A 25,042-nucleotide genomic window follows, 5' to 3' on the forward strand; every position below is an offset into this window, starting at 1 on the left:
TTGATCAACATTGTAGTTACTCCACATCATTGACAAAGTGAAAAGGACACCTGTACAGAATAAAATATTACAAAACATGCATCTTGTTTGCAATAAGGCACTAAAGTAATACATTTTTAAAAAATGGCAAAGCAATTCACTTTTTGTCATGAATACAAGTGTTATGTTTGGGGCAAATCCAACACGTTACTGAGTACCACTCCATTTTCAAGCATAGTAGTGGCAGACTCATGTTATGGATATGCTTGTAATTGTTAAGGACTGAAGTTTTTCAGGTTAAAAATTAAACTGAATTAAGCTAAGCACATGTGAAATCCTAGAGGAAAACCTGGTTCAGTGTGCTTTCCACCAGACACTTGGAGATTAATTCACCTTTCAGCAGGATAACCTACCAAGAAGACGGTGAATGTTCCTGAGTGGCTGAATTACAGTTTTGACTTAAATCTGCTTAAGTCCATGGCAAGAACTGAAAATGGTTGTCTAGCACAGATCAACCAATTGGAGAGCTTCATGAATTTTGTAAATAACAGGCAAATGTTGTACAATTGAGGTGTGCAAACCTCTTGGAGACTTATACAGACTCACAGCTGTAATTGCTAATAAAGTTGCTTCTACAAAGTATTGACTCTGGTATGAATACTTATGTAAATTATATATTTCATTTTCAATACATCTGCAAAAATTTCTAAAAACATGTTTTAATTTTGTCATTATGGGGTATTGTATGTAGATGGGTGAGAATATATTAATCAATGTTGAATTTAGGCTGTAACAATGTGGAGTAAGTCAAGGAGTATGAATATTTGAATGCACTGTATGTCCATGCAAAACATTACATGTATACCATTACTTACCTACCAAACACTCAATGTAAAATAAATGCACTTCTAAATGTAATTTAACTAACATTTAATCATCTTGAATATTGACCACAGGCCGATAGTTTTACACTTTCATGCCATGCCTGTGAAGGGTAATGGGGCTTTGTTTGTTGTGCATTTTGTTTCCTTGGAGTCCTTATTTTGATCACAAGGTGGCGCCAGTTTGTAATTCGTGGTCACAGCGTCAATGTTTTTGCAATATTACAATTCCAGGTTGCCATAGGACAAAAATAAAACAATAACACCATGCGGGTGTGCAGTACATTTGCATTAAATTCCAAGTGGAAAATTACCACACAAAGAAAACAATGTGCCTAAGTGCTATTCAATCTTACAGAAAAATGAATTGCTGTCGAATTTTGGGGAGTGCAGGTGGTGTCGGAATCGTGCAGAAGACCCATAAGCGGTCAGGGTGTTGGAGTGTGGGCAGGCGTGGCAATGGGCTGGGCCAGGCGCACTCAACGATGAAAAACAGCGGGGATATACAGCAGGCGGCCGCGGTATAGGAAGACAACGGAATAACCTAGGGCTATAAACATCGTTGCATTTTAATTATAGCAGATTCTGTTGTTTGGGTTTTAAGTCCTAAGGCAGAGGGTGTGACGCGCATCCACAAAAGAAAATCCGCAGAGAATGCACTGAGGTAAGAACAGACATAACCAGCTATCAGAAGTTTTTTATTTTATGTAAATTCGTTTTTTGTCATTAAAGCTATCAACATATTCGTGACCATCCATTGGGCGATACACCATTGAAATGTAGTCCATTGGTCCTTTGCTAGTAGTGTGATGCATGCCATAACATTAATTTGACAATGACCAGTATCAGATGTTGAAAATAAAATCGTTTCTAACCGTAAAGTAATAACATTTATAATTCCCTATAATAATCTAATTCTAAGAGGTAGCTGCTTCACCGTTTCCTCACAACTTTGCAGCCTATAAATTTTTATTGGTCTGCTAATCATCACCAGCAAGCTGTTTTGCGGCAGCAAACATGGAGGCAGTCTTACGGTTTATAGGCATTATTAATCAGAATTCTATCATGTGTATTTATTTCGATAGAAGAAATACGTTTCTCTTGGCTCTATACGAATTACATGGTTTTGTTTGTATTTTCTGATATGCGCGGCACAGTGCTCTTATTTTCAAACGTTAAATCGCATAATATGATTTGGATTATATCACCAGAAGGACCGTCTTGCATGGATGCATTATTATTTATTTTTTTGATTGGTTACTCGCTTTTAATTATGCAGATTGGGGTTTCTATAGATAGGCAGGCTATAATGGATTCGTGATGAACAGAAGTGGCCCCCTCCGCCTCACACGTACCGTCTGGGTACCCCCCATAACAGGCTCCTGCTCTATAGCTTGGCATATTACGTGTGCATGGCCATTAGTTTAGATCTGCCTACCAGGCTAGGTCGAAACTCTACAGGTTAAGACAATGATGACCGTCACAAATCTGGGACCAGCGCTGTTGCTAACTAGCATAGCTGGACCCATTGTTGCAAAGAGTCATGGGATATTAGAATACCGTTGTCGTAACCTTTGTCATCTTCAACCAAGCTGCCAGGCAGGGCTGAAAAATCAGTCGCGCAGTGGGTGCTACCTTGGTGCTGATGTTGCAGCGCTGCTCGTCTGGTTGCTAGGCAGCCATTCAGGGGCCATGGGGCGGCGGCACCATGAGGGATGCAGGGATGCTGTCATGAAGGAACTGAACAAAATAGGAAGGCTTGGCCTATTTTTTTTCAGGAGACATTTGAATCGTAATTTACCACCCCAAAAGCATTGTTTTGAATGGATGGAAAATTGTGTTGAATAGAAGCTTTAGTCATCCTAGTCAAGTGGCTTCATGCATGTTTATGTTCATCAAGCATATCTTATAATTAGCAATTGCTTGAATCAGCTATTATACATTTTACATTTTAGTAATTTAGCAGACGCTCTTATCCAGAGCGACTTACAGTAGTGAATGCATACATTTCATTAAAAAAAAATATTCTCCGTAAATCACATCATCGTTAGGGTAACTTGGGAGAAAATACCTCCTTTAATGGAAATGTCTATTTTCTGACAGAAAAAACTATGTTTCTTAATATATACTGTTGAAGTCGGAAGTTTACATACACCTAGGTTGGAGTCATTAAAACTCGTTTTTCAAACTCCACAAATTTCTTGTTAACAAACTATAGTTTTGGCAAGTCGGTTAGGAAAGATACTTTGTGCATGACACAAGTAATTTTTCCAACAATTGTTTACAGACAGATTATTTCACTTCACTTATTATTTCACTCTATCACAATTCCAGTGGGTCAGAAGTTTACATACACTAAGTTGACTGTGCCTTTAAACAGCTTGGAAAATTCCAGAAAATTATGTCATGGCTTTAGAAGCTTCTGATAATTGACTAATTTACATAATTTGAGTCAATTGGAGGTGTACCTGAGGATGTATTTCAAGGCCTACTGTCAAACTCAGTGCCTCTTTGCTTGACATCATGGGAAAATGAAAAGAAATCAGCCAAGACCTCAGACAAAAAATTGTAGACCTCCACAAGTCTGGTTCATCCTTGGGAGCAATTTCCAAACGCCTGAAGGTACCATGTTCATCTGTACAAACAATAATACGCAAGTATAAACACCATGGGACCATGCAGCCGTCATACCGCTCAGGAAGGAGACGCATTCTGTCTCCTAGAGATGAATGTACTTTGGTGCGAAAAGTGCAAATCAATCCCAGAACTACAGCAAAGGACCTTGTGAAGATGCTGGAGGAAACAGGTACAAAAGTATCTATATCCACAGTAAAACGAGTCCTATATCAACATAACCTGAAAGGCCGCTCAGCAAGGAAGAAGCCGCTGCTCCAAAACCGCCATAAAATAAGCCAGACTACGGTTTGCAACTGCACACAGGGACAAAGATCGTACTTTTCGGAGAAAACACTACTTCCTCTTCAACCCACCTAATGGTTGAAGAGGAAGTGAGAGGGATGCTGGAGGGGAGGAGAGGGGATACATTGCTGTCTGGAGAGAAAATATCATGATGAAAATGCATTCTCAAGATCACAGTTCATCAGTGGAACTTTCAAGCCGCTTATCTATTTCTCATTGACGTTTCTATTGTTGTGAAGATTACAATTTCGTATTTCATTCCAGTTAACTTCCTTCATACGATGTGTTGTTCTCACCTAGATAATGCGTGACAGCCAAAGGATCAGAAGTCTGCCCAGCCATAATTTATTATGTTCAGTTTATTGACGTCATTGTCGATAACTATAAACGAAAACCATAGCATCCTTTCAGAATAGGCCTGCTCCAATCCTGGGGCATGTTTTGCGTGTCTAGATGGTGGTGTTTGGACAGATTCTATCCAATGAAAGATTATTGAATGCAGCTTATACAGCAGAACATGAAACCATTTACCCCTGGTCACGATCATGTTATATAATGTATTATCAGTCCGATCACAAATTAATGTGTCTCTTTGTCTTTCCTGTGCGTCTGTTCCTTTAACAACACACCCATGCTATTAAATGATCTGAATAAATCATGAGGACCAGTGCACAGAAGAAGAGACTACTGATATTATACAAGGGTTCATTTAAAATGTTAACTGCCCTCCCATTACTGCCCAAGAGGGACTTTGATTTTAAAAATCTGATAATCTTTAATAAATGAATAGTCCAAATTGCATTACCTCATTATGTCCATAAATATGCAGGAAGATATTAAGACTGAGTTTCCTGCTATTTTTAGAACTTGAAATGAGAGGGTGTTTAGATCTAAAGTTCCAATGACGAAGATAATGTTCACCAATATAGCTTATTTTAAATTAGTTAGGTGTGACAACTGCTGAGTTAAAAGCGGGTTAGCATGGGTAAACAAGACAGAATCAATGCTGACTTTTTCCAAAGTAGGTACATAATTAGTTTGTGTCCATTAACTGCAATTTCCCTCATTAACCTAATGAAAGCCTGGCCAGAGAAATCAATTTGGGATTACTTGTGTTTATTTTTTTATTTAACCTTTATTTAAATAGGCACGTTAGTTAAGAACGAATTCTTATTTACAATGACGGCCTACACCGGCCAAACCCTAACGATGCTGGACAATTTTGCACCACCCTATGGGACTCCCAATCACAACCGGCTGTAATACAGCCTGGATTCGAACCAGGGTCTGTAGGGACGCCTCTAGCACTGCGATGCAGTGCCTTAGACCGCTGTGCCACGTGGGAGCCCTCATTATACTCCTATTCACCCCCTAGTTCCTCTAACTGCATCTCATGCTCTCAGTCAGGAGAAAGACTCGGCTGCCATATCAGGAACATTAGCATGTAATGCATATGGACATTGAATGTGGTTTCCACATGTCCAGCTCATAATTTGGACTGGCAGAGAGGCTCACCATAAACAGCAGCAATGGGAGGTGAGTGAACTGAGGGCATAGGGTTCGCCTGTCAGAGCTCCCCTCTCTTTCCTCTGGGTTTTCTTGGAGCTCAGGTGAAGAGGCTTGCCCAGCTCTAATAGCAGTATCGAATTCATGGATACTCTCACTGCTCTCAGGGCAGGTCTACCGGTTTTGACTAGCAGAAGAGACTTTCGTAGCAGGTTAGGAAAATTTACGTGGCAGGTTAGGAGGATTAGCGTGGCAGGTTAGGAGGATTAGCGTGGCAGGTTAGGAGAATTAGGTTAGGGTTAGGTAAAATGTTAAAATTGTTCCTGACGCGACTTGAACATATCTAGCTACAACCAGGCCTGCCCTGAGAACGGTCTTGGTTTTCACTAATGCAATGTTGTGCTCTAATAGTGGGGAAGGAGAAGGAGGTAGAAATGGGTATAGACTACTAAAGCCCGACCTCTGTGACATCCTAGTCATTATAGTCCTCCCTGGAGAGAGAGAGAGCTGCTCTCTATCTGCTACTCTCCTCTCAGCAGCTGTGCCCACTTGTAGTGACTCTCACACAAAGAACCAGACAGTTTTGACACACTCACAGGCTGTGTGCCAAATGGCACCCTTTTCCCTATATGGTATAGCCTTATGGGCCCTGGTCAACTGTAGTGCACTATATAGGGAATATGGTGCCATTTGGTTTGCAGACACTCATCCCAGCATGAACTGGGACCTACCAGGGCAGAGGCAGCAGAATGGAGACTGTTTATATCAAGACAGAAATAGGAATGGATGTAAAGCTTAGGTAAGTAAATAAGTAGCCTACATTAAAACAGGTGACAAATCCACCTGAATGTGGTGATACAGTTCACATAATTGTGCTTTTGCTGTGATATTGTGAATGTAAGAACCAGAAAATAGTAGCTTGGTGTTGGTGTCTGTGTACCAAGGCACATTCAATACAATTTCAATCAATCACATTTATTTTATAAAGCCATTTTTACATCAGTAGTTGTCACAATGTGCTTATACAGATACCTGTCCTAAAACCCCAACGAGCAAGCAATGCAGATGTAGAAGCACAGTGGCTTGGAATAACTTCCTAGAAAGGCAGGACCCTAGGAATGAACCGGATTCCAGTTTGTACCACCACAGAATAAAATAATTTCAATGAAAGGTGGGCAGCAGTTTATCCATATTATTATCTGTCCTCCACTGTGGTTCATAGAAGTATAGGCCTGGTAGGTAGGAGTGACTTGGTTGTAAGTGTTTGGGGGTAGAGTAAATGCATTAGAGGAGGAGTTAGGAGTGCATTTAGATACTTGAATGTTTACAGATTATGGTTAAAAACTGTTTACGAGCTTAGGAAACCATACCAACTCAAAGTACATCCTGAAATTCACAATTTAATATTAAAAGGGATAGTTCAAACAAAATATTAATTTATGTAATTTGTATTTTTGTAATTTGTAAACGAACATACTCTACATTAGTTTGGTTAACTATACATTTACCATCACTGATGTCCCTGCAGTTGGTGTAGGCTAATTGTATATTTCATCACTATGTTTGCCTGTTCTTCAGATGTTTACACTACCAGGGCAGAATATTTTTATGTGATGTTGTGAGCTATATGTGGCTAATCTGAGCAGTTCAGTTTTAAATTTGTGTCAGCACAGGAGAGAGGGTGTGACGTGTTAAAGGTCTAATCTGCTTTTAGCAGAAATGTGTGTGTGTGTGTGTGTGTGTGTGTGTGTGTGTGTGTGTGTGTGTGTGTGTGTGTGTGTGTGTGTGTGTGTGTGTGTGTGTGTGTGTGTGTGTGTGTGTGCGTGAGTGCTTGTAAGTGTGTGTGTTTACTGGGTGAAGGTTGGTTGGCTCTTTTTGAAAACCTTTCCGGTAATTCTTTACTGGTTCTCCAATTACTGGTCATCTATGATTGAGTGGACTTCCTGCTGGCAGGCGTTGTAATGCTGCTGTCTGAGCTCTTACTGCTAATGCTGCATTTCTCCACTCCCCACTGGTTCCGCTAGCCTATGGCACACACAGGCTTTACTCTGTGGAATAGCTCATCCCTAGTGTGGGGTGGGAGGAAGGCTTCTGTGTTTGTGTCTATGTTGACGTTTAAAGCTGGAATCCTTAATGGTGAAACAGCCATCCGTTTGTGATATTAAAACAACAAATTTACAGCAAACAACGAACACAGTTTTTTCCCCTCTGACATCATTGCACGCACGATAGAAGAGCAGAATATGTACTGCAATGTTGTTTTACCATGCTGCCGGACGATCCTCAGCTAGGCAACAAAATCAATGACAACAGTGGTGGGGGCCAGTGGCGCTGTTTCCCCCTACTGCAGACTCCATCTTTAAGGCTAATGATTGGTAACTACAGCAGCTTAGACGACATTAAAATAAAATGTATTACAATATATGCATGCACTGTATTAATTGTGCATTGCATTTTGCATTAAATTAAGTTCTTCACAAAAAGCTAAATGTATCTCTTTGAAACTGCAATTCATTTTATTTTCCCTCTCCTCTCTCCCCAGCTCTTCCCACTCATCGTCCTGTGGCACCCCCTTGTGAGCAGTAGAAGATGAGCACCTCGCCCAACCCTAAGGGCACGCCTGTGCAGTGGAGCCCCATTGATGGGGCCCCTAGTGATAGGGTCCCCGAGGCCCTGGTGTCTCCACAACACTCCACACCCGGCTCCTCTGAGCCCCAACACAAGAAACGGGTCTCCAGCCTCCTGCAGAGCCCGGTGAGTACACTCACTGTGTGTATGTTCTTGTGTGTGCGTCCAGTTGGCTTGGGTCTATGTGTGAGTGTGCAAACACGTCTGTGTCTCTCTGTGTGTGTATATACACATACTGTATGTGTGTGGGAGACTTTTCAAGAGTCTTAAAAGAGACCCTCTTGATACACACAGGGACCTGTGTGTATCAGCAGCGTTACAGTTCTTGACACAAAACAGTACGCCTGGCACTTACTACCATAACCAGTTCAAGACACTTAAATCTTTTGTCTTGCCCATTCACCCTCTGAATGGCACACACACACAATACATGTCTCTGTTGTCTCAATGCTTAACAATCCTTCTTTAACTTGTCTCCTCCCCTTCATCTACACTGATTGAAGTGGATTTAACAAGTGACATCAATAAGGGATCATAGCTTTCACCTGGATTCACCTGGTCAGTCTATGTTAGGGCTCTCCAACCCTGTTCCTGGAGAGCTACCGTCCTGTAGCTTTTCACTCCAACCATAATCTAGCACACCAATTTCTAATAATCAAGCAACTAGCCTGCACCGTTCTGAGTGTTTTAGCTCTCAGGCTAATTGTGGGTGTATTTTAACTACCATGTTAATAGCTTGTTCTGTGTGTGTTCATGTGCGTGTGCATGCTGCGTGCGTGCTGCGTGCGTGCTGGGTGTATGTGTATGTGTGTCCGTGTATATGTCTGTGTGTCCGTGTGTGTGTGTGTGTGTGTGTGTGTGTGTGTGTGTGTGTGTGTGTGTGTGTGTGTGTGTGTGTGTGTGTGTGTGTCCGTCTGTGTGTGTGTGTCGTGTGTGTGTGTGTGTGTGTAGTCTTTCCGGGAGGAGCTGGATGTTCTGATCCAGGAACAGATGAAGAAGGGAGGCAGCAGCTCTAACCTCTGGGCTCTGAGGCAGATAGCTGACTACATGGCCTCTCAAGGCTCCCCTGCCGCCTTATCTACCTCCCCCTCCAGTACAGGTAATGTGTAGGTACACACACACACACACACACACACACACACACACACACACACACACACACACACACACACACACACACACACACACACACACACACTCAGAAATAAACACGCACGCATAAACAAACATATTCACAGATGTACAGGTTCAAATACACGTCTAATACACGTCTAACACCAAGACACAGACAAGTAAATCACCTGACCAAAAGATTAACAAACAAACACACAAGATAATGTTCTCTGATCTGCTATTAACTCCTCTCTACTTTCATTCTTTCCCTGTGTAGGCATGACGATGGTGACGCCCATCAATGACCTGCATGGCTCGGAGCCCAGCAGCATGGTGAAGGGAGAGAGGCTGATGCGCTGTAAACTGGCCAGTGTCCACCGCCTTCTGGACCTCTACGGCTGGGCCCAGCTCAGCCACACCTGCCTCACCGTGAGTAGACCTGCCTGGCTGAAACACTCTTTTGGTCTGTCTTTCATTCTTTTGCTTTGTTCTTTTAGATCCCTATTTTGACAATGCAAAAAATCACTACTGTCAAAAGAGATGGTTTTAGTAACATAATTACCATTACAATATCCATGAGGGTAAAATTGTATGCAGGTTTTGAACATTTGAAGCAGATACTTGACTATGCACTTATGAAACTCATTTTGAAAGGACATCACAGCTTTTTTGTCACTCCTTAACTTTCTCTCTCTCTTTGTGCTTTCTATTTTTACATTTGGCCACATTCTCTCTCTGTTTGTTTTTCTACCCATCCCTTCCTTATCTCTATCCCCTTCTCTGTTTGTAAAGTTTGATATCTGACAGAGTTGTGTGTGTGTGTGTGTGTGTGTTGTCTCCTGTCAGCTGCGTGTCAGTAAGGAACAGGAGCACTTCCTGGTTCCGCCCAATGGCTTGGCCTATGGTGAGGTCACTGCCTCTAGCCTGGTGAGTTCACTACTGATGTCGAAGATTTTTTATAGCTAACCCAAGATAGACCAGAGTCTGTCGTTTCCAATGGGAGCAAATGAATCATAGTGGGCAGAACAAGCAAGGAGGTGGGCAGAGCGTTCAAGCATTTATTTGCATATTTCCATTAGGGAACACCTACTCTGTGAAGTGTGTGTGTACAATAACTCAATTTGCCCTTGCACTCCTTGTAAACAATGCCATTTTTTAAAGCTTTGGCAAAGAGTAAAGTCTACAAAACACAGTCCACTCTGTTACAGATAGTTTTGGAAACAGGAAATTGTATAGAGATCAAATGTTTCATCAATGAGAAAATTAGCAGAATGTCTGCCAATATCCGTCTCGCTCCATCTTCTCCCACTGCCGGCCACTGGGCTTCCTCTCATAACCATATTTGGTGGTGAGTGGAAACACCAACCGGATGCTTCACATTTATACCACTGGTGAAATATCTGTCTCATTGTTCTAACTGTGCTAACGATGTGCCACAGTCACAAGGAAAACTAATGATGTCCACTTCATTGGAAAACAAATATTCTGTGATAAGTGTGCTGCTTGTTAACCCTGAACCATATTTGATATTGTATGATAAAACATAAGCTGATTTGTTTCTGGTTGACACAGATAAGTACTAATTATTCAGTCAACTTATTAAATAATGCTTTTGCTCACCTCAGTAACAGAATGTCTTCATCAAGCGACCTTTTTTGGTTTGCTTTACATTATAATAAAAATGGTAATATGCACTGTAATTGGACAGTAATAGGCATTACATAAATATATACAGGTGCTAGTTTTGTCAGGAACAACTAAGTATCCAAACAAGTGTAAAAACCAAATAGAACTGACCTCAGTGCTGCTGCTGGTGGTGTTGATGCGTTGTTGTCTCCTCCCAGGTGAAGGTGAACATCCTGGGGGAGGTGGTGGAGAGGGGCAGCACCCCCTTGGGGGTAGACCTGGGTTCCTTCAGCCTTCACTCAGCCATTTACTCCACCCGGCCAGACGTACGCTGTCTGATGCATCTCCACACCCCCGCCACTACCGCTGTGAGTCACACACACACACACACACACACACACACACACACACACACACACACACACACACACACACACACACACACACACACACACACACACACACACACACACACACACACACACACACACACACACACACACACACACACACACACACACACACTGGGGCTGGGGCACTGCCAGGGGGACAGGGCACACAGACAGAGGGACAAACATGGCACACTCACAACAATCATTGTTGCACATTTGTAATTAGTTTAGAATGTATTTTTCTAATGGAGTGGAGTCCTAGGACTCACACGGTAGTAGTACTCCTGCACTTGAGATTTGGAGGTGTGGCTCAGTTGGTAGAGCATGGAACTTGCAACACAAGGGTTGTGGGTTCAATTCCCACGGGGGGACAAGTACAAAAAATGTATCCACTCACTACTGTAAGTCGCTCTGGATAAATGACTAAAATGTACAATAATAATAGGTATAATATAACAATGTATTAGATGACAATATAAGATTAGGCGCCGATGACAAAACTTGTCATGAAAAACCCTGCTAAATCCTACAGAATGTGACTTATAGTTGTCTGTGTGTGCAGGTGTCAGCCATGAAGTGTGGCCTCCTGCCGTTGTCCCATGAGGCTTTGCTGGTGGGTGAGGTAGCGTACTACGACTACAACAGGTTGATGGAGAACGAGGAGGACAGAGTGGAGCTCCAGAAGAGCCTGGGGCCCACCTGTAAGGTGAGGACATTACGGCAGAACAAGGGGTTAATGGGACGTGCTTGTAATTTAGTTCTCATACTGCTCATTTGCTGCTTGAGACAAATATCTCCAATAATAGGGAAAACACAAGTTCAATTCACAATATTTTTTGTGAAACCATAAGAATTGCGATGACAGGGTCGAAGAAGCAACCCCACACATGAATGATCTCACGATGCTTTACTGTTGGCATGACACAGGACTGATGGTAGCGCTCACCTTGTCTTCTCCGGACAAGCTTTTTTCCAGATGCCCCAAACAATCGTAAAGGGGATTCATCAAAGAAAATGACTTTACCCCAGTCCTCAGCAGTCCAATCCCTGTACCTTTTGCAGAATATCAGTCTGTCCCTGATGTTTTTCCTGGAGAGAAGTGGCTTCTTTGCTGCCCTTCTTGACACCAGGCCATCCTCCAAAAGTATTCGCCACACTGTGCATGCAGATGCACTCACACCTGCCTGCTGCCCTTCCTGAGCAAGCTCTTTACTGGTGGTGCCCCGATCCCGCAGCTGAATCAACTTTAGAAGACTTGCGCTTGCTGGACTTTTTTGGGCGCCCTGAAGCCTTATTCACAACAATTGAACCGCTCTCCTTGAAGTTCTTGATGATCCGATAAATGGTTGATTTAGGTGCAATCTTACTGGCAGCAATATCCTTGCCTGTGAAGCCCTTTTTGTGCAAAGCAATGATGACGGCACATGTTTCCTTGCAGATAACCATGGTTGACAGAGGAAGAACAATGATTCCAAGCACCACCCTCCTTTTGAAGCTTCCAGTCTGTTATTCGAACTCAATCAGCATGACAGAGTGATCTCCAGCCTTGTCCTCGTCAGCACTCACACCTGTGTTAACGAGAGAATCACTGACATGATGTCAGCTGGTCCTTTTGTGGCAGGGCTGAAATGCAGTGGAAATATTTTTGGGGGATTCAGTTCATTTGCATGGCAAAGAGGGACTTTGCAATTAATTGCAATTCATCTGATCACTCTTCATAACATTCTGGAGTATATGCAAATTTCCATAATACAAACTGCAGCAGACTTTGTGAAAATTAATATTTGTGTCATTCTCAAAACTTTTGGCCAGGACTATATGTACTCTGAGGTAAAAGAGGGTTACACTATAAGTGTTTTTTCACTTGCTGAAGTCTATCTTTATTCCTAGGTGCTGGTGCTTCGAAACCATGGTATCGTGGCCCTGGGGGAGTCAGTGGAAGAGGCTTTCTACACCATCTACCACATCCAGGCTGCCTGTCAGATCCAGGTACAGAGACACACATACTGACATCCATCCAGCCTGCTCCATGCTGCCAAAGGCTTGGGGCACAACTCTGACTGCCCCATTGAGAGAGAGTGAGAGAACTCCCACACTCATAGCTCAGTGACTGTGTGTGTGCACGAGAGAGAGAGACAAAGAGAGCTAAAGAGCGAGAGAGAGCAAGATACAGAGAGAGAGAGAGAGAGAGAGAGAGAGAGAGAGAGAGGACTGCCAGAATGTTAGCTCGTTGACTTTGTGTATATGTGTAAGAGAGAGAGTGATAGCATTCACATGAACAGCTTTGGCAGTTTCACGTCTGAATGCTTGTCCTTGCCTTAGTACCCTTGTACTTTGACTGTCGTATGTGCAGTACTGTAACTGTACCGCGTGTCAAACCCAAGGCATAACACACTGCTGCAATCTTGTGATATGCTGACAGGTGTCAGCATTGTGCAGCGCTGGAGGGGAGCAGAACCTGATCATGCTGGACCGCTCCATCCACAAACCCATTTCTGCAGGCACCGTGGGCTGGGCCGGGTCTACCTTCGGCCCCCTGACCAAGAGTCGACTCGGGGAGCACGAGTTTGAGGCTCTCATGAGGACCCTGGACAACCTGGTGAGATCACAACACATAACCAAATGTACAATGCTGCAAGCATTCTCAATGTAGTGGAATGATTTACAATGCTGCAAATATTCTCAAAGTAGTGTAATGGGGACAGTCATTATGAATAGGGCAGGTATAATGTTCTTTAGGACGTGCACTAAAATAGATATTCTCACCCCCTACCTTAATGAATTAACATCCACCATAAACAGTACTTAGAAAATGCTGAAAATAGCAGTGGTCCAGACACAGGTCTAACCTACTTTAAACTTCAGGGTGTGGATCATATGGATCACTTGTACCCCTGGACATTGGACATTGACAATACATCAGTCAGCCACACAGTACTGGACATGACAGGGGACATTACACATAAACCTCCCTCTCCCCACCCTCCAGGGTTACCGTACCGGCTACGCCTACCGCTGCCCCGTGCTGCTGGAGCGCTCTCGGACACGGAGAGAGGTGGAGGTACCCGCCACAGTCCACTCCTTCCAGTTTGAGGAGGAGGGGGTGCACCCGTTACCCCGCCTGCACCCCTACGCCCAGCGGCAGCAACAGGCGAAGACACGCTGGCTCAACACCCCCAACTCCTACCTGAGGGTAAACCAGGACCAAGCCAGCCCCGGACACCAGCACACCACAGTAAGTACCTGAGAGCTAGACAAGCCCCGGACACCAGCACACCACAGTAAATACCTGAGAGCTAGACAAGCCCCGGACACCAGCACACCACAGTAAGTACCTGAGAGCTAGACAAGCCCGGGACACCAGCACACCACAGTAAGTACCTGAGAGCTAGACAAGCCCCGGACACCAGCACACCACAGTAAGTACCTGAGAGCTAGACAAGCCCCGGACACCAGCACACCACAGTAAGTACCTGAGAGCTAGACAAGCCCCGGACACCAGCACACCACAGTAAGTACCTGAGAGCTAGACAAGCCCTGGACACCAGCACACCACAGTAAGTACCTGAGAGCTAGACAAGCCCTGGACACCAGCACACCACAGTAAGTACATGAGAGCTAGACAAGCCCTGGACACCAGCACACCACAGTAAGTACCTGAGAGCTAGACAAGCCCCGGACACCAGCACACCACAGTAAGTTCCTGAGAGCTAGACAAGCCCTGGACACCAGCACACCACAGTAAGTACCTGAGAGCTAGGCCAGCCCTGGCCACCAGTACATCACAGTAAGGAGGGCCTTAGTAGAGTGGGGGACTAGCGGCCTGTCCAGGGGTGTACTTGCACATCAAGCTGCCTCTCAATACAGAAACAGGAGATAGGCTACTGCCCTATGGGCCGGTCTAGCTTGGACAAGGCTTTCTTTCTTACTTAGTTTCAGAGGGGGACTGGGGAGGAGCCTAGGAGGTAATACATAGACTAGTACCACTACCTCCTTTGTGCCCATTCTCAATCTCTGTTGTCAAATCAATGTTCATTCCAACATTTATGCTAACTGGTATGGAAACTACACTGAACAAAAACATAAACACAACATGTATAAATAAAATGAAAGATCCCAGACATTTTCCATACGTACAAAATGCTTATTTTGTACACAAATTAGTTTATGTCCCTCTTAGTGAGCATTTCTTCTTTGCCAAGATAATCCATCCCCCTGACAGGTGTGGCATATCAAGAAGCTGATTAAACAGCATGATCATTACACAGGTGCACCTTGTGCTAGGGACAATAAAAGGCCACTCTAAAATGTTTTGTTTTGTCACACAACACAATGCCACAGATGTCTTAAATTTTGAGGGAGCGTGCAATTGGCATGCTGACTGCAGGAGTGCCCACCTGTCACGCCCTGACCTGAGAGAGATGGTTTATTTCTCTATTTTGTTAGGTCAGGGTGTGGGGTGGGCAGTCTATGTGTTATATTTCTATGTTGTCTTTTTCTTTGATTGGCTTAGTATGATTTCCAATCAGAGGCATCTGTCTATCCTTGTCTCTGATTGGGAATCATACTTAGGCAGCCCTTTTTCCCTTCTTCAGTGTGGGATCTTGTTTTTGTACAGCTCAGTAAGCCTGCAGAACGTGACATTTGTTTTTCCTTTGTTTGTTCTGAGTTTAATAAAAAATAGAAATATGAACACGTACCACGCTGCACCTTGCTCTACTCATTACGACGATCGTCACAGAAGATCCCACCACAATAAGACCAAGCAGCGTGGTATGGACCAGTGGACATGGGAAGAGATTCTGGACAGGAAAGGACCCTGGAGTCAGGCTGGGGAGTATCGCCGTCCTAAAGAGGAGATTGAGGCAGCGAAAGCGGAACGGCGACATTACGAGGAGCTAGCACAACGACGGAAGCCCGAGAGGCATCCCCCCCAAAAACACAGTTCTACGCACTGTGTCGCAAGTGCGCCTGCACAGCCCAGTTCGTCCTGTGCCAGCGCCCCGCCCTTGCCGGACTAAAGTAAGCATCTAGCCAGGACGGGTTGTGCCAGCCCTAAGCTCCAGACCTCCAGTGCGCCTCCACGGCCCAGTATACCCTGTGCCTGCTCTGTGCACCCGGTCTCCAGTGCGTCTCCCCAGTCCGGTGAGACCTGTTCCGGCTCCACGTAAGAAGCCTTCAGTGATGATCCATGGTCCGAAGCCTCCAGTGATGATCCATGGCCCGGAGCCTGTAGTGATGATCCATGACAAGAAGCCTGTAGGGATGATCCATGGTCCGGAGCCTGTAGGGATGATCCATGGCACAAAGCCTCCAGTGGTGATCCATGGCGCGGAGCCTGCAGTGATGATCCATGGCATGGAGCCTGCAGCGACGGTCCCCGGTCCGGAACCTCCTGAGACGGCCTACAGTCCGGAACCTCCGGCGGCGGTCTGCAGCCCAGAGCCTCCGGCGGCGGCCTGCAGTACAGAGCCTCCAGCGATGATCTACGGTCCGGTTCCTCCTCCTCCGATCCACTGTCCGGTGGCACGAAAGCGGAGGGATCAGTGGGCGGAGCAGGGGCTACACCCCGAACCGGAGCCGCCACCATGGGTAGATGCCCACCTGGACCCTCCCCTATAGGTTCAGGTTTGCGGCCGGGAGTCTGCACCTTTGGGGGGGGGGTACTGTCACGCCCTGACCTGAGAGAGACGGTTTATTTCTCTATTTTGTTAGGTCACCACCAGAGCTTTTGCCAGAGAATTTAATGTTAATTTAACTATCATAAGCCGCCACCAATGTCGTTTGGCAGTACGTCCAACCGCCCTCGCAACCGCAGACCACATGTAACCACGCCAATCCAGGACCTCCAATTCCAGCTTCTTCACCTGCGGTATTGTCTGAGACCAACCACCCGGACAGCTGATGAAACTGTGGGTTTGCACAACCAAATAATTTCTGCACAAACTGTCAGAAACCGCCTCAGGGAAGCATATCTGCATGTGCTCATCGTCCTCACTAGGGTCTTGACCTGACTGTAGTTCGGCGTCGTAACCGATTTCAGTGGACAAATCCTCACCTTCGATGGGCATTGGCAGGCTGGAGAAATGTACTCTTCACAGATTAATCCCAGTTTCAACTGCACCAGCCAGATGGCAGACAGCATGTATGGTGTCATGTGGGCGAAGGGTTTGCTGATGTCAATGTTGTGAACAGAGTACCCCATGGTGGTGGTGGGGTTATGGTATGGGCAGGCCTAAGCTACGGACAACGAATGCAATTGCATTTTATCGATGGCAATTTGAATGCACAGAGATGCCATGGCGAGATCCTGAGGCCCATTGTCGTGCCATTCATCCACTGCCATCACCTCATTTTTCAGCTTGATAATGCATGGATCCATGTTGCAAGGATCTGTACACAATTCCCGGAAGCTTAAAATGTCCAGTTCTTCCATGGTCTGCATACTCACAGACATGTCACCCATTGAGCATGTTTGAAATGCTCTGGATCGACGTGTACGACAGTGGGACAACATTCCACAGGCCACAATCAACAGCCTGATCAACGTTATGCGAAGGAGATGCATAAGGCAAATGGTGGTTACACCAGATACTGACTGTTTTTCTGATCCACACCCCTAACATTTTTGGGGGGGTATCTGTGACCAACAGATGCATAGCTGTATTCCCAGTCATGTGAAATTCATAGACTAGGACCTAATGAATTTATTTGAACTGACTGATTTCCTTATAGGAACTGTAACTCAGTGAAATCTTTGAAATTGTTGCATGTTGCTTTTAGATTTTTGTTCAGTGTAATCTAACAGATTTACATTGTTGTTTTTATTTCAAAGATCTATTATATTAGCATTTCCACAAAGGAATATGAATAACAGATGTAGCCTTTAACAGCTATTAAAAGCTATGCATGTGTCACTAATTCATGTGTGCATGAAAAGGAGAGTTATTTAAAAACAGGTTGTTTGCTATAATACTTCAGGAAAGAGATGGCTACAGAGAGCTCCACCAATGGAGTCCTTTCAGACAGAACAATACCAGGCAGGCAGAGACCCTCATACATCAGGCAGGGGAAGGAGACTAGCTCTCCCCTTTCTCTCTCTCCCTCTCTCTCTCCTCCCCTGTACTTCCCGCTCTCTTTCTCTTGTCCTCTGCATTGCAGGGGAAAGCCCAGTGCTGGTGTTGATTACTGCAGTGCTGAGTCTGCCCTCTGGTGGTGGAAAGGAAAGGCACGACAGTGATGTTTCTGTCCATCTGTCTGAGAACACGTGTGATAATAATAACACTGCATAAAGAATGACAACAACAACAACACTGTATTCAAATAATGGTTTAAAAAGATGGCTATGATTTTTAGAGTCAAACAGCCAAGGTTGTTTATATACAATAGAATATCAGGAGGATGTCCTTCAAGAAAGACACTGCCCAGTCAAATGCCATTCTCTCTCTCTCGTATAAGAGAAACTTTAAGAGAAATGTCAAAGAAAATTGTAATTGAAAGCACAAATGTGTTGATGGAGGAAAAGCATTTGAAGCAATGTTTATGGGATGTTTATGGGATGTTTATGGAATGGGTAATGCTGCAGAACTCCTGACCTGTAAAACTGTCATCTCCCCTTCCTTAGTGGCTGAAGACAGAGGAGATGCAACAAGGTAGTGGAGCCATCAAGATTGAGAACTCAAATCAGTTTGTTCCTCTTTTTACCAACCCTCAAGAGGTGCTGGAAACACGAAATAAGGTACTTCTGCCTTAATGCTCTCAGTAAGCCACAATGTCACAGTATGGATATACCACAGGGATCGCATGGTTTGGTTTTGGGTTTTCAGCCTTTCGGGTTGTTGTTGTTGTTGATGTTGTTTATCTCCAGATCAGGCAGCAGAACCGGCAGGACATGAAAACAGCAGGACCCCAGTCCCAAGTACTAGCCGGTGTCATAACGGATGATAGTCTTCCGGTAAGGATCAAGTACTAGGCCTACAGTGCTGTGGTTAATGGCTAGTGCAGGAGAATGTGTAAATGCTCGTTTTTTACGTTTTAATTTGATGTACTGTATTTCTGTCTTTCACGTTAAACTGAGGCCCTGTGTTGGGTTGGGGCCTTCAGGGTGCTGGACCTTTGGGGGCAGGGCCCGGCGACCAAGCTACAGTATATTGTGTGCAAGTAAAGAGAGCTCTATATTATTATTATTATTATTATTATTATTATTGTTATGTAATGAATTCTATGGAGGCTGTGCTGTTGCTGTGTGTATATGTACAGTATGTACTGTATATGTGTAGAAGTACAGTTGAAGTCGGAAGTTTACATACACTTAGGTTGGAGTCATTAAAACTCATTTTTCAACCACTCCACAAATTTCTTGTTAACAGACTATAGTTTTGGCAAGTCGGTTAGGACATCTACTTTGTGCATGACACTAGTCATTTTTCCAACAATTGTTTACAGACAGATTATTTCACTTTTAATTCACTGTATCACAATTCCAGTGGGTCAGAAGTTTACATACATGAAGTTGACTGTGCCTTTAAACAGCTTGGAAAATTCCAGAAAATAATGTCATGGCTTTAGAAGATTCTGATAGGCTAACTGACATCATTTGAGTCGATTGGATGTGTACCTGTGGATGTATTTCAAGGCCTATCTTCAAACTCAGTGCCTCTTTGCTTGACATCATTGGAAAATCAAAAGAAATCAGCCAAGACCTCAGAAAAAAAACTGTAGACCTCCACAAGTCTGGTTCATCCTTCGGAGCAATTTCCAAACGCCTGAAGGTACCACGTTCATCTGTACAAACAATAGTATGCAAGTATCAACACCATGGGACCACGCAGCCATCATACCGCTCAGGAATGAGACGCGTTCTGTCTCCTAGAGATGAATGTACTTTGGTGCGAAAAGTGCAAATCAATCCCAGAACAACAGTAAAGGACCTTGTGAAGATGCTGAAGGAAACGGGTACAAAAGTATCTATATCCACAGTAAAACGAGTCCTATATCGACATAACCTGAAAGGCCACTCAGCAAGGAAGAAGCCACTGCTCCAAATCCGCCATAAAAAAAGCCAGACTACAGTTTGCAACTGCACATGGGGACAAAGATCGTACTTTTTGGAGAAATATCCTCTGGTCTGATGAAACAAAAATAGAACTGTTTGGCCATAATGACCATCGTTATGTTTGGAGGAAAAAGGGGGAGGCTTGCAAGCCGAAGAACACCATCCCAACCGTGAAGCACGGGGGTGGCAGCATCATGTTGTCGGGGTGCTTTGCTGCAGGAGGGACTGGTGCACTTCACAAAATAGATGGCATTATGAGGGAGGGAAACTATGTGGACATATTGAAGCAAAATCTCAAGACATCAGTCAGGAAGTTAAAGCTTGGTCGCAAATGGGTCTTCCAAATGGACAATGACCCCAAGCATACTTCCAAAGTTGTGGCAAAATGGCTTAATGACAACAAAGTCAAGGTATTGGAGTGGTCATCACAAAGCCCTGACCTCAATCCTATAGAAAATGTGTGGGCAGAACTAAAAAAGCGTGTGGGAGCTAGGAGGCCTACAAACCTGACTCAGTTACACCAGCTCTGTCAGTAGGAATGGGCCAAAACTCACCCAACTTATTGTGGGAAGCTTATGGAAGGCTACCTGAAACGTTTGACCCAAGTTAAACAATTTAAAGGCAATGCTACCAAATACTAATTGAGTGCATGTAAACTTCTGACGCACTGGGAATGTGATGAAAGAATTAAAAGCTGAAATAAATCATTCTCTCTACTATTATTCTGACATTTCACATTCTTAAAATAAAGTGGTGATCCTAACTGACCTAAGACAGGGACGTTTTACTAGGATTCAATGTCAGGAATTGTGAAAAACTGAGTTTAAATGTATTTGGCTAAGGTGTATGAGAACTTCCGACTTCAACTGTATGTGTGTGGTTGTTTACATTTGTTTCCAAACCCATTAAAATTAAATATTATACAAAATAAATACTGAGGCCCTGTGGTCTTGTCACAAGAGATGTGGTGTTTAACCTGTTGTCTTGGTTAAATAAAATTCCTAACCCAGCTGCAGAAGCTGCTTTGATCCCCTAACCATCCCCACTAATCATCCCACTCCCCTGCTTCTCATTGTATCATTCATTCATTCATTCATTCATTCAACACCTCACCTTCCACCCTGCTGCTCTTCCCCAGGTCCAGAAAAAACTGCACGTTGCTGTAAAAATGTATGCTCTCAGTCAACAATAACAAAGTACAGGTAAACAAATAAATAAGATGGTCAGAGAAGACATGAACCATGAAGACAATTAAACCAATGAGCTCTTCTGGAAGCAAACACAAAGAAGACTTGGAAGATTTAGCAACCTACATCTTTTCTGGGTAGTCATTTTTTGGGTGTTGAAACTGAAATGAGATGGGGAAACCCCTTGGGTCGACAATGATGAACAAAACCACAAAAATTATAATATCCTTCCCTTCTCCTTTTCATCCTAGTCTCCAGACCCAGTAGAACTTGCAAAACTTGAGCCGGAGACCCCCAACCCATTTAACCAGCTGACAGACAAGGAGCTGGAGGAGTACCGCAAGGAGGTGCAGAGGAAAGCAGAAGGTCACACAGATGGTAAGTGCACTGCTACAGATAGAGATCTTAATTTGAACTATATTGTCACAGCAAAATAATCCTTCAGCAATAGAATTTTAACATTTAGTCCATAATGTTGGTTGATCAGTGGTTAGGTTATTACCTGGCTAAAAGTATGCTACATGAAATGTGCAATACTGTTAATGTAACTGTGTTAGTGTGGGTTTTCAGTGAATTTATGTAAATCACAAAGCTCACAAGCTCACAGTGCAGGAAAATTCTCAACAACAAGTGAGTGATCAAATTAAGATCCTATATCTGTACCAGAAGCTATCACTCACTTACACTTTGCATGTGGCTTACACTATCCCTCTCTCCAAATGTTGCCTTAATTACTTACACCTGCTCCTATCTCTCTATACTTGCAGCACTGTAATCTCAGACTGTACAGTTAATGTGTCTTTCTTTATTTCACCTATTCCTAATTCATTCCTAACTCTGCCTCACAACTCTTGCACATTGCTAGCTAGAATTAGCTCGATGTACTCCTCACCCCACACTGGCTGTCTCTCTATGTTCTCCTCTGTCTGTCTGTCTGTCTGTCTGTCTGTCTGTCTGTCTGTCTGTCTGTCTGTCTGTCTGTCTGTCTGTCTGTCTGTCTGTCTGTCTGTCTGTCTGTCTGTCTGTCTGTCTGTCTGTCTGTCTGTCTGTCTGTCTGTCTGTCTGTCTGTCTGTCTGTCTGTCTGTCTGTCTGTCTGTCTGTCTGTCTGTCTGTCTGTCTGTCTGTCTGTCTGTCTGTCTGTGCGTCAGTAGGGGATGAGGTGGAGAACGAGAAGGAGTCTCCCCCAGCTACCTCCCCCACCAACAACCCTCACCCCTGCAATCCTCCACCCTCAGGTGAGACTCGGCCGGGAGTGCTGAACACACTCAGCTGTCTCTGCTTGCTTTGCATACAGGAGAGAAGGACTGCTCAAATTCCTACATGACAATATGCGGGACCCTGTACTGTTGCCTCCACTATGTGCCTCTTCAACTGCTCATTGAGAATGCCTGTTGCGCTGACAGTCACTGAATGTGGGCATCAGTATAGGTGATATGAAATATTTCCTAAAATATTTCAACCCTAAATTGAGATGTGTAACTTGGACTTTTGCATGAAACATGCATTGATATCAATGCATGGAGTAATGTGCATGGAGTTATGTGCATGGATCTCAATTAGAACAATATTATATAAGAATTTCAATGTCTGAGTAACATGGGATTTCAGTTCTGATGATGTGAGGTTTGGTGGTGGTTGTTGTTGTTATTGTTTTTGTAAATGTGCCACATTTCAGTGCTGTCTTGTGACGGCCATCTGTCTCCACACCTACTGTATGTACCCCTCTCCTTCGGTCTCTCTGTTCGTCTTTGTCTATGTTCCTCTGTCTACACTGACTCATAGGGCACCACTCTGGTACTGAGATATTGTTTCAATAGTAAGTACTGAGAAACAAACTGTAAGAAGTTGTTGCACTCTCAAAAGCCAAGCATGTTGGGCACAACTGCAATGACATGTCTGCTGTGTACTGTTCCATGCAGATAACACAAACAAAGTCATTTAATCTGTTTGTGTTTCTTTCTTTGTTTTGTTTTACGCCAATTATCCAATAAGATGAGACTAAGACAGCCTCTACGGCAGTGCAGAACGGGAAAGAAGAGGAGGAGAAGCAGACCACGGCGGAGCTGGAGAAAGGGATGAAGGCTTTGTCTACCAACGACACTTCTACACCCCCAGCTGTGCCACCCGCTAAACTGCCCAGCAACACCCCTGAGGGATCCCCCTCCAAGTCCCCCTCTAAGAAGAAAAAGAAGTTCAAGGCCCCCTCATTTCTAAAGAAGAGCAAGAAGAAAGAGCAGAAAGAGAAAGCTGAAACTTGAGGGGACATGTAAAATGCTTCTGACACAAACCACTCCATTTCTAGCCACATACACAGAGGCAAACACACTCACTCAAGTTTCCTAAATGTATGGTTCAGTCCCTCTCATCACGTCTTTGTGTCCACTTGCTTCTATCTATACTATCAAACAATTTGTTAAAACATTACTTGTTTTTGCGCATAAGATTTAGAAGTAATTCTAATTCTATGTTTTTTTTGCAGTATTGTTTCTCTACAACTCACAAATGATCATGAAACAATCCACAACAATGCAAAAGGAAATAGAATCAACAACACTCCAACTGAATTATGCACCCCTTATTTATGATGAGAAGTAATGCACTTGACACGTATGCATATAAACCAATGTTGCATTGAAGCATCCTCATAGGCACCCCCTGGTCTTGTCATATTTATTTGTTTTTAATAGTCAGATGAAGGTCACAGGTATGTACAGTAATGCGAGCACAGGTGCAGTGCATGTAGAATTATGCAGGTATAATAATGTGCTCTTTTTGGCAGAAGTCTTGTTCCATTTAAACAGACTATTCAAGTCATAGACAGCAGGGGAAAAAAGAAAATAAATACTTAAAAAATGTAATTCCCAACATTAAACTGGAAGCTATAAATGGCACTAATACCAAGCAAGGATATGATATACGCATTATGGAATAAACTTGTTTCTTGATGTTGCAAACTGAAGCCCAACTAAAAGGCACTAAACATTCCACTTATCCCCAAAATTGTATTTGAAATATGTGTACAAAATACGTCTTTACAGCTGTAATTATTTTTATGATCAGTAGCTGTTATCTAAATGCTGATGTGTGATATCTTTTTTTAATGTATTATTTCATATTAGAATGTAAAGTGTAAATTTCCAAGGTTAAAATGTACCAGTCATTAAATATTAAGTTGATTTCAATCCAGTTTGGTTTGATCTGTTATTTGTTTGTTAACCTAGCAACTGTACTTTACTTGATCATATGAGTCAGGTACAGTAAAGTCCAGTTCTAGTTCTGATACTTAGGGAAAATAATATTCTTAATGTTTGCCGACATATATATATATATATGTATATGTATATGTATATATATATATATATATATATATATATATATATATATATATATATATATATATATATATATATATATATATATTTTTTTTTGTTAATGCTTCTTGGTGAGATATGTTTTTGTTTATAAAGACATGGGGAAATGTTTTATTGTAAACTCTCAAGTCTTATTCTCTCTTCTCGCCTCTTGCTCAAAACCCATTGGAGAAGATGGTCAGAGCGGCGGGACATTTACATTTTCACATTTTAGTCATTCAGAAGATGCCCACAACCCTGGCGTTGCAAACACCATGCTCTGCCAACTGAGCCATAGGGAGGCCTCTGGCTTTATCATCCAATGGATTTAATGAAGGAGGCGATGAGAGGACACGAGGAGGATGCAATTGAGATTCATCCATGAACTTACGAAATCAACAGGTA

General features: G+C 43.4%; 1 protein-coding gene across 10 annotated transcripts; it reads left to right on the forward strand.

Moving 5' to 3' along the window:
* The first annotated feature begins 1,085 nt into the window (after positions 1-1,085).
* LOC106580496 (beta-adducin) lies at positions 1,086-24,469 on the forward strand. 10 transcript variants are annotated; one of them, XR_006760914.1, is made up of 16 exons: positions 1,087-1,524; positions 7,828-8,039; positions 8,865-9,012; positions 9,304-9,455; positions 9,873-9,953; positions 10,871-11,020; positions 11,607-11,750; positions 12,935-13,033; positions 13,467-13,643; positions 14,034-14,279; positions 18,669-18,782; positions 18,912-18,998; positions 19,122-19,204; positions 21,538-21,664; positions 22,439-22,522; positions 23,280-23,298. XR_006760914.1 is itself a non-coding variant. In XM_045703263.1 (16 exons), the coding sequence occupies exons 2-16, from the start codon at positions 7,875-7,877 to the stop codon at positions 23,543-23,545; spliced, it is 2,100 nt and encodes a 699-aa protein (XP_045559219.1). In that variant the 5' UTR covers positions 1,087-1,524; positions 7,828-7,874; the 3' UTR covers positions 23,546-24,469. The 10 variants fall into 10 exon arrangements, 7 of the variants coding, with proteins under 7 accessions (XP_045559221.1, XP_045559219.1, XP_045559220.1 ...); XR_006760913.1 differs by lacking the exon at positions 23,280-23,298 and adding an exon at positions 21,238-21,301 and having other exon boundaries at positions 19,148-19,204; XM_045703263.1 differs by having other exon boundaries at positions 19,148-19,204; positions 22,436-22,522; positions 23,280-24,469.
* The last annotated feature ends 573 nt before the right edge of the window (positions 24,470-25,042 follow it).

This window comes from Salmo salar, chromosome ssa20, assembly GCF_905237065.1.
Source record: "Salmo salar chromosome ssa20, Ssal_v3.1, whole genome shotgun sequence".
Classification (NCBI taxonomy): domain Eukaryota; kingdom Metazoa; phylum Chordata; class Actinopteri; order Salmoniformes; family Salmonidae; genus Salmo; species Salmo salar.

Bases quoted from the DNA above. Each gene is read 5' to 3' on its own strand.
- LOC106580496 (XM_045703263.1), top strand. From the start codon at position 7,875: ATGAGCACCTCGCCCAACCCTAAGGGCACGCCTGTGCAGTGGAGCCCC. The intron at 11,751-12,934 runs GTGAGGACATTA...CTTTATTCCTAG, and splicing joins GCCTGGGGCCCACCTGTAAG to GTGCTGGTGCTTCGAAACCA. The intron at 13,034-13,466 runs GTACAGAGACAC...ATATGCTGACAG, and splicing joins AGGCTGCCTGTCAGATCCAG to GTGTCAGCATTGTGCAGCGC.